At 35.9% G+C, this 10,758-nt stretch overlaps 1 protein-coding gene across 1 annotated transcript; it reads left to right on the plus strand.

Annotated features, from left to right (window-relative positions):
* The first annotated feature begins 664 nt into the window (after nt 1–664).
* LOC136155140 (olfactory receptor 5J3-like) lies at nt 665–1,603 on the plus strand. The gene has a single exon (XM_065917035.1). The coding sequence runs from the start codon at nt 665–667 to the stop codon at nt 1,601–1,603; it is 939 nt and encodes a 312-aa protein (XP_065773107.1).
* The last annotated feature ends 9,155 nt before the right edge of the window (nt 1,604–10,758 follow it).

The following is a 10,758-nucleotide window of genomic DNA, read 5'->3' on the forward strand; positions in this document are numbered from 1 at the left end:
ACTAAATAGCAAATGAAAATGTGTCTCTATCACTTCTTCCTGTTTCAACTATCGTGGAAAGCACAGCCATTGTTTGTCAAAGTGGGGAATCTGAGCATGGGTGAGGCAAAAGTTTCTGATGTTTAAGATTTGTAAACAAAAGGAGTTGAATATTATGAAAGAGTGTCCAAAGTTAACTGGATATTTAAAAAAATTGGAATAGGTTAGCCACAGGTAAGGAAATCATTTCTATTACAGACTTTGTAGCCCTTGTAAGCAGAGAACTTGTTTGTGTCGTTGGCCAAGTCAGGTGGTTGATATAAGCCTTATATGGGTTAGAATGTCAGTTTTACCAATTAGTAGTTTCATGATCTAAGATAGTTTCCTTATTGCAATGTTGACTATGTGGAAACTGAGAAGGAAGGAATAAAATAATTTCTAGTTTCAAAAATGTGAGTCATTACAAATGTAATGTCTAGCAAACACATGGTCTGGTGCTGAAGCTAATTTCTTTTTTCATCTAATTACAGGCTAAACCTAGATGCTTCCTGTTATTATGGACACCAGATCATGGAGAAATCATTATATGTGTATATATATACACATTTGTATATATATAAAATGTATATTTGTCTGAGTGATACCATCTTGTTCTGCAGCTAAAGAGCTATATAAACCTGAATGCATGGCAGACTGGAATCACACAGGTGTGAAGGAATTCCTTCTGGTAGGTTTAACTGAAAATTCTAAATTGCAGGTCCCTCTCTTTCTGCTTTTTTTCCTTATTTATTCTATCACTCTGATAGGCAACTGGGGGATGATCATATTGATCTGCCTAAATGCCCAGCTGCATACTCCAATGTACCTCTTCCTCGGCAACCTCTCTTTTTGTGATATCTGCTACTCTACTGTCTTTGCTCCTAAAATGCTGGTCAATTTCCTTTCAGAACACAAGTCCAGCACCTTTACTGGATGTGTTCTACAGAGTTTCTTTTTTGCATTGTATGTAACCACAGAAGGCGTTCTCCTGTCTATGATGGCTTATGACCGCTATGTAGCAATAGCCAAGCCCCTATTATATACAGTCATTATGACCCAACGGGTTTGTATTCAGATGGTTCTTTTATCTTACTTGGGAGGACTCATTAACTCCCTGACACACACAATAGGTTTGCTAAAACTCGACTTCTGTGGTCCTAACATCGTGAATCATTATTTCTGTGACATTCCCCCTCTTCTGAAGCTCTCTTGTTCAGATGCTCATAACAATGAAATGCTGCTTTTGATATTCTCTGGAGTCATTGCAATGTTCACTTTTATTATCATCATGGTCTCTTATATTCACATCATAATTGCCATTCAGAGAATCAGCACAGCTGAGGGAAGGCACAAAGCCTTTTCCACTTGTGCCTCCCATCTGACAGCTGTGACCTTATTTTATGGGTCTGTGACCTTCAGCTACATCCAGCCAAGCTCTCAGTATTCCCTGGAACAGGAGAAGGTCTCTGCTGTGTTTTATACATTGGTGATCCCCATGCTAAACCCATTGATTTATAGTCTGAGGAATAAGGATGTGAAAGATGCAGCAAAATGGTCAATATGGCAGAAGAGAACCTCCACTTGATGCAGTTTTCTCCGTGGCTTTGCCAATCTAACATTGATCTGAAAATATATTTTTTGAACATTATGTAACAAATACAATAACAAACACAACTGTAATCAAGACTCATGCAATTTGAGACAGAAGTGTTGAGTTTGACAAGGAGACTAAAAATCACTCTATTTCAGCATTCATTGTTTTGCAACTTCATTCTTGAAAAACTGATATTTTTTTCCCTAACAAATTCTCACGATAAACTCTGAAAGAACTCACCATGAATTTAGAAGAAACTGTCATTGACTCAAATCAATAGAAAACTCCAGCAACAGGTGTTTGCAAATGCATTGCTATTGCAGACAAAAATTGAAATATTTCATTGGCATGGTTTTTCATTCTAAAAATGCCATCACTCAAGTCTCACCATATCTTCAATTTTATGCTTACATTGTACATCTTATAATATCTTAGAAACATAGCTTAGAAAAATGGCTAAGAAAATGCTTAGGGACTTCCCTGGTGGTCCAGTGGCTAAGACTCTGAGCTCCCAGTGCAGGGGGCCCGGGTTCGATGCCCACTCAGGGAGCTAGATCCCACATGCTATAACTAAGACCCAGAGCAGCCAAATAAACAAAGAAAAAAAATTTAAAAAAAAAAGAAAATGCTTTTTAGTTAGAATTTGCTCATTCAACACATTTTTACTGAGTACTTTTTATTGTACCAGTTACTCTGTTTGGTCCAAACCTAAAGAGATTCAATATATGGAACTAAAGCTTGCTAGAGGATCTGGTAATGGAGGACTAAGGTAAGTGGGAAGGACTATTAACATATAAACAAATATGTGAATTTTGTTCTAGGCTAGAATTCTAAAGCAAAAGCTGTAGAAAATAGGTCTAGCAAGCTATTTTCTGCCATATATATGAAGGCCTTTAATAACAGTGTAACACATTTTATTCCCTCTCAATGGCTAATAAATGAGAGTATCAATGATGTGCAAATAACATTCTTTAAGAAATTTCCAAGGATATCACTGTTACCAACATTTTGGAAAGTAAAAGAACAAATTAGGAAAAAGCTATTCTGAAATAGATAAGAAGAGTAATACAGAGAAGGGGACATATTCAAGAGATAGTTCATGAAAATTACCCACAAGACTTGAGAAAAGATTAAGGTTTCTTCCTCTTTCTTTTGAGAAAAAGAGGTTTGACATGACTAAGAAGAACCGAACCTGTGTCACTAGCAGATAAATTGGTTAAGAGAAAAAAACGATAGATGTAAGATCCTCATAGCATAAGAATTTCTAAAGGAAGATTTTCTGGGAAGAAAAGATCTCCTAGGATGTTCAAGAAATAACAAACAGATCAGAACTGGAATACAGAGGGAAAGAGAGGTGAAATAGGAGATGTTTCCAGGGAGGAAAAGCGGTCCAGACCATGTCTGTGTATGTACAGGCTTAGAGTTTGAGTGAAGAAAAGGCACAGCGGGAGTCAGACGGAAAAGTGACATGATCCAAACTACAATTTAAGAAACTCACTCTGCCTGAACTAGTGGTTCAAGCATAAACCATAGAATGGCAAAATGGAAGGCAGAAATCCAGGCAGGAGTCTGCACAATGGTTAAACCAAGAGTTGATGGTACATTAGACCAGCGCTGTCATGGTGAAAATTGTGAGGAAACAAATAAATGATATATACTGATGAGAGACCTGGTAAGATGGTGAGGGAGGGAGGAGTCGAAGGTGAATCCAAAGTATTTAATGGGCAAGCAAGCAAAATACAATGGGCACATCCCCAAACCTACAATGTATATATTGTTTCAGTCACCTACAATCTTTCCAAAGTTGAACACGTGATGGGAGCAAGACAGAGACTTCAATACACGCGAAAGAATAGTGTGTCTTAATTCTGTAATAGTAAACACAATACTTAAGTTTGCTAAACACAATTTGTTTACTTATAAAGAGAGAATGAACATACTGCTTTAGAGTTTCATCCATAGATATGTAAATATATACATAGCATATGCATATATATGCTTATTAGTTATACAATTATAAATAAAGAAGTAGATTAGCTTTGTTAAGAAGTGAAATCCTACAAGAGAGAAAGAATATGAAAAGTTGTATAATTCAGTCAAATTCAAGGATCTCAGGTTTTAAATAATATGAATCAAAATATTTGAAAAAACAGTTATGTGATATGGTATACTAAAGAGAGCTTGCAGACTATTCTAAGATGAATGTTACCGAACATTAGATCTCAAAATTTGGGAAAGCATGAATGTGTCTTGCATATTGTAAAATATTATGTACTTACTATTCATAAATAAATAAATAAATATATTTATTTATTTTTAATTTATAAAAATATGTTTTTTTAGTTTCGTCCATCTCATTAGAATTGATTCAAATGAATTCTTTTTAATGGTTGAGTAATATTCCATTGTGTATATGCACCATAGCTTCCTTATCCATTCGTCTGTTGATGGGCATCTAGGTTCCTTCCATGTCCTGGCAATTATAAACCATGCTGCGATGAACACTGAGGTCCATGTGTCTCTTTCAGATCTGGTTTCCTCAGTGTGCATGCCCAGGAGTGGGATTGGTGGATTATATGGCAGTTCTATTTCCAGTTTTTTAAGGAATCTCCACACTGTTCTCCATAGTGGCTCTACTAGTTTTCATTCCCACCAACAGTGTAAGAGGGTTCCCTTTTCTTCACACTCTCTCCAGCATTTATTGTTTGTAGATTTTTGGATAGCAGCCATTCTGACTGGTGTGTAATGGTACCTCATTGTGGTTTTGATTTACATTTCTCTGATAATGAGTGACGTTGAGTATCTTTTCATGTGTTTGTTAGTGATCCATGTCTTCTTTGGAGAAATGTCTGTTTACTTCTCTGGCCCATTTTTTGATTGGGTCTTTTATTTTCTGTATGCTGGACATGTTTCAAAATGAAAAACACAGGGAATGGTTTTTATGCAATGAGAGAGCACTTTTACATCTGGATGGATAGATGTGATTAAAATAGGATTTAAATAAAAATGAGAAGAAAAGCAAAAATAAGGTACAGATGTTATCATTTTTTTTTCCATTTATTTTTATTAGTTGGAGGCAAATTACTTTACAATATTGTAGTGGTTTTTGTCATATATTGACATGAATCAGCCATGGATTTACATGTATTCCCCATCACGATCCCCCCTCCCACCTCCCTCTCTGCCCAATCCCTCTGGGTCTTCCCAGTGCACCAGGCCTGAGCACTTGTCTCATGCACCCAACCTGGGCTGGTGATCTGTTTCACCATAGATAATATACATGTTTTGATGCTGTTCTCTCAATACATCCCACCCTCGCCTTCTCCCACAGAGTCCAAAAGTTTGTTCTGTACATCTGTGTCTCTTTTTCTGTTTTGCATGTAGGGTTATCATTACCATCTTTCTAAATTCCATATATATGTGTTAGTATACTGTAATGGTCTTTATCTTTCTGACTTACTTCACTCTGTATAATGGGCTCCAGTTTCATCCATCTCATTGTGGTTTTGATTTGCATTTCTCTGATAATGAGTGATGTGGAGCATCTTTTCATGTGTTTGTTAGCCATCTTGTATGTCTTCTTTGGAGAAATGTCTGTTTAGTTCTTTGGCCCATTTTTTGATTGGGTCATTTATTTTTCTGGAATTGAGCTTCAGGAGTTGCTTGTATATTTTTGAGATTAATCCTTTGTCTGTTGCTTTGTTTGCTATTATTTTCTCCCAATCTGAGAGCTGTCTTTTCACCTTGCTTATAGTTTCCTTTGTTGTGCAAAAGCTTTTAAGTTTCATTAGGTCCCATTTGTTTATTTTTGCTTTTATTTCCAATATTCTGGGAGGTGGGTCATAGAGGATCCTGCTGTGATTTATGTCAGAGAGTGTTTTTCCTATGTTCTCCTCTAGAAGTTTTACAGTTTCTGGTCTTACATTTAGAGCTTTAATCCATTTTGAGTTTATTTTTGTGTATGGTGTTAGAAAGTGTTCTAGTTTCATTCTTTTACAAGTGGTTGACCAGTTTTCCCAGCACCACTTGTTAAAGAGGTTGTGTTTTTTCCTTTGTATAGTCTTGCCTCCTTTGTCGAAGATAAGGTGCCCATAGGTTTGTGGATTTATCTCTGGACTTTCTGTTCTGTTCCATTGATCTATATTTCTGTCTTTGTGCCAGTACCATACTGTCTTGATGACTGTGGCTTTGTAGTATAGTCTGAAGACAGGCAGATTGATTCTTCCAGTTCCATTCTTCTTTCTCAAGATTACTTTGGCTATTCGAGGTTTTTTGTATTTCCATACAAACTGTGAAATTATTTGTTCTAGTTCTGTGAAAAACACCATTGGTAGCTTGGTAGGGATTGCAATGAATCTATAGATTGCTTTGGGCAGTATAGTCATTTTGACAATATTGATTCTTCCAATCCATGAACATGGTATATTTCTCCATCTGTTTGTGTCCTCTTTGATTTCTTTCAACAGTGCTTTATAGTTTTCTATGTATAGGTCTTTTGTTTCTTTAGGTAGATATACTCCTAAGTATTTTATTCTTTTTGTTGCAATGGTATTGTTTCCTTAATTTCTCTTTCTGTTTTGTCATTGTTAGTGTATAGGAATGCATGGGAGTTCTCTGTGTTGTGAAGTAATTAGCCTCCAACTAATAAAATAAAATTAAAAAAAATTTATATCCTGCAACTTTACTATATTCATTGATTAGCTCTAGTAATTTTCTGGTGGAGTCTTTAGGGTTTTCTATGTAGAGGATCATGTCATCTTCAAGCAGTGAGAGTTTTACTTCTTCTTTTCCTATCTGGATTCCCTTTATTTCTTTTTCTGCTCTGATTGCCATGGCCAACACTTCCAAAACTATGTTGAATAGTAGTGGTGAGAGTGGGCACCCTTGTCTTGTTCCTAACTTGTGGGGAAATCCTTTCAATTTTTCACCATTGAGGGTAATGTTTGCTGTGGGTTTGTCATATTATTATGTTGAGGTATGGTACTTCTATTCCGCTTTCTGGAGAGTTTTTATCATAAATGGATGCTAAATTTTGTCAAAGGCTTTTTTCTGCCTCTATTGACATAATCATATTGCTTTTATCTTTCCATTTATTAATGTGGTGTATTACATTTATTGATTTGCAGATATTAAAGAATCCTTGCATTCCTTGGATAAAGCCCACTTGGTCATGTTGTATTATCTTTTTAATATGTTGTTGGATTCTGTTTGCTAGAATTTGGTTAAGGATTTTTGCATCTATGTTCATCAGTGATATTGACCTGTAGTTTTCTTTTTTTGTGGCATCTTTGGTTTTGGTATTAGGGTGATGGTGCCTCATAGAATGTGTTTGGAAGTTTCCCTTCTGCAATTTTCTGGAAGAGTTTGAGTAAGATAGGTGTTAGCTCTTTTCTAAATTTTTGGTAGAATTCAGCTGTGAATCCTTCTGGTCCTGGGCTTTTGTTTGCTGGAAGATTTCTGATTACAGTTTCGATTTCCGTGCTTGTGATGGGTCTGATAAGATCTTCTATTTCTTCCTGGTTCAGTTTTGGAAAGTTATACTTTTTAAGAATTTGTCCACTTCTTCCGTTGTCCATTTTATTGGCATAGAGCTGCTGGTAGTAGTCTCTTATGATCCTTTGTATTTCAGGGTTGTCTGTTGTCATCTCTCCAGTCTGTGGGTTAATGCTTGTAGGGAAATTGTGGAGAAAAGAAATAGGGGTGAGAAAGAGGCAAAACTAATATTGACCCTCAATGAAAGTAGTATTACATGGTTATTCAAAATTAGGAAATTCAGTAAGTTTTGCTCTGTGTATGTGTCTGAGTCTGTGTATGTTTATTTATGTTTCTTCAATGATATTGCTTCATAGACACTTGCCTCTGGAGTAGCATTAATTATTATTATTGTGATTATATCTAAAGATTCTTATTAGATCAACATGCTTTATTTTAACCTAACAAGATAGATCACTATTTAAGAATTTGGAGGAAGTAAAAATAAGTAGAATTTAAACTAGTGTTAGATATGCTCTGTATTAGTTGCTTGATTTTTGTAAAAATCCTTAGTTTCTCTAAGTTTCTACTCACTAGTGTGAAAAAATACGTATAAAAATGATAGTAGTAATCATTTTAGAGGTCTGTGGTGCGAATTAAATAATCAAATGTCTGGAAAAACATTTAGAGTACAGTAAGTGTTCATTTGGAGAAGGAAATGGCAACCCACTCCAGTGTTCTTGCCTGGAAAATCCCATGGACGGAGGAGCCAGATAGGTTATAGTCCACGGGGTGGTAACAGTGTTCATCATGAATTTGAAACTAGTTTTACTGTTGCTAGTGAATGTGATTATATAGTTGTTATTACTATTAATCTTACTGTTAGTATTAGTCTCTGCTATCCTTTACCTCGTGCAAATGGATGAAAGAATACCATGTACAGGTCACTACCATGCCAAATACATAGCAATCAATCATTATTAGCTATGGTTAAATTATTGGATTTAGGCAGCATGGCTTTTCAGTTCTATTACAGTATCCAGAGTCCCCTGTATTCATTCCTTTCCTATTATGAATGTCCCATAATACTTAATGTGAAAGATTAATTACTCTGTTACACGTAACACTTTGATCTCCATCTCCTTACTGAACCTCATCCAAGTCCAGTTGGTCCAATTCACAAAAAAAAATCTTTATGAGAGTTATATGCAAAATTTTCTCTTTCTTAAATTTGCCTTCATGCCTACACTCATGTGATCATATTCTTATACTCATATTCTAGTACTTATACTCAAATCTTTATGCACTCATAGTTGAAAAATATTTAAGATATCAGAATATTTTCCATATTAAAAATCTTATTAGAATTTAGATATAGAATCTAGGCAATTGCTATTTATTAGATGAAGAACAATAAATTCAAGGCTGTGTTAAAAAAACTGTGACTTTTTAAGGTACTGTGAGCAACAAGAACACGGAAAACACAGAAAATAAGAACAGTGATAGAGTTTATTCTACTGGGACTCACGTAGAATCCAAAGATGCAGAAAATCACATTTGTTGTGTTTTTGGTTGTCTACACCATCTCTATGGCAGGAAATGTTTTCACTATGGTCGCCATCACTACCAGCTCATTATTGGGGTCCCCAATGTACTTCTTTCTGGCTCATCTCTCTTTTATTGATGCCTGCTATTCCTGTGTTGATACCCCTAAACTGGTCATAGATTCACTCTATGAAAAGAAAATCAGTACTTTCAAAGGATGCATGACTCAAATCTTTTGGGAACATTCCCTCGCAGGTGTTGGTATCATTCTGCTTACTTCGATGGTCTATGACTGCTACATGGCCATCTGCAAGCCCCTGCACTATAAAACCATCGTGAATTGGTGGTTATGTTGGTTGCTAGTCAGAGTGGCATGGATGGGAAGCTTTCTTCACGGAACCATACAGATCCTCTTCATCATCAGATTACCCTTTTGCGGCCCTAATGTCATAGATCACTTTATGTGTGACCTGAATCCTTTGCTTGAACTTGCCTGCACTGATATCTACACTCTAGGGCTCTATGTTGCTGCCAACAGTGGTATTCTCTGTCTGCTAAACTTCCTTCTCTTGGCTGGCTCATATGTGGTCATTTTTCACTCCCTAAGGACCCAAAACTCAGAGGCCAGATGCAAAGCCCTCTCCACTTGTGTCTCCCACATCACGGCAGTTGTCATATTCTTTGTGCCCTGCATATTTGTATACATGAGACCTGCAGTTATTTTGCCTATTGATAAAGCAGTTGCTATGTTCTACACTATGATAACCCCTATGTTTAATCCCTTAATCTATACCTTGAGGAATGTCCAGTTGAAAACTACCATTAGGAAATGGCTTATAAGTAAAGCTATTTCAGGTGAAATATAAATGTGGCCAGAACCCAAAGTCGATTGAATAGATGTAACTGTCAACAGGACATTGCTGATAATCTTTGCAAAGAATACTTAATGAAATAAAGAACAACAACAACAACAATAAAATTACCAAACTTAGAATCTGAAAGAAGGGGATTAGAAATTGGTGCAAGAAAATGCGAAAAGCCAAACCTATGACCATTCTTTGAATATGTAGAAAATTCTATCAAATTGGAACTTGATATCACTGAATTCATCAATTTATATGGATTCAAAATGTTTATTCTAGTAAAAATAAAAGCCATAAAATATATTCTTTCTTATGAATAATCTCAACAACAATCCATAGAGATAGGCACTGGTATTTTTTTCCATTAGCAGGAGAGAGACTAAACAGGAGTAGATTCCAAAATGAAAATATCAAAGAACTAATAGACAATCTAACTGATCACTCAAATCATGCTCTTAACTATCAGAAAACAATGACAGAAGGGTAACCTAATTACCATTCAAAGAGTCTGGGACTGTTTCAGACCATAAAATACACACACACACACACACACACACACACACATACACATATATGTGTTATATTACATGTCACATGTTATTGCATAATAATGTTGCATATTGTTAATATAGTATATGCTATTATTATATAATTAGTTATATTCCATGTATAGTTATATACATATGTATTACATATACAAATTAGTCATACAACATATTATTATATTAGTATGTATGTGTGTGTGTTCCCAGTCATGTACAACTCTGTGATCCCATGGACTGAAACCCAGTAGGCTACTCTGTCCATGGAATTTTTCCAGGCAAGAATACTGGAGTGGGTTGCCATTCCCTACTCAGGGTATCTTCCTGACCCCGGTATGGAAACTGCATTTTTGTGTCTCCTGCATTTTCAAGCAGATTCTTTACCACTAGTGCCACCTGTGAAGCTCTAGTATGTACACTATTATATAATAGGTTATTACATATAACTAAATACCAATAATTTTATTAATAATTATGCCTATTTATATACATCATAGTAGATTATTAGACATTGACTTATCACTGTGATATGTAATTGCAGTAGCCAGTCCAGGGAATCTTCCAAAACCAGGGATCACACCTGGGTCTCCCACATTGCAGGCGGATTCTTTATCATATGAGCCACCAGCAAAGCCCTAGAATGCTAGACTGGGTAGCCTATTCCTTCTCCAGTGGATCTTCCCAAGCCAGGAATAGAGCTGGGGTCTCTTGCATTGCAGGCAAA

Source organism: Muntiacus reevesi, unplaced genomic scaffold (genome assembly GCF_963930625.1).
Source record: "Muntiacus reevesi unplaced genomic scaffold, mMunRee1.1 SCAFFOLD_124, whole genome shotgun sequence".
NCBI lineage: Eukaryota > Metazoa > Chordata > Mammalia > Artiodactyla > Cervidae > Muntiacus > Muntiacus reevesi.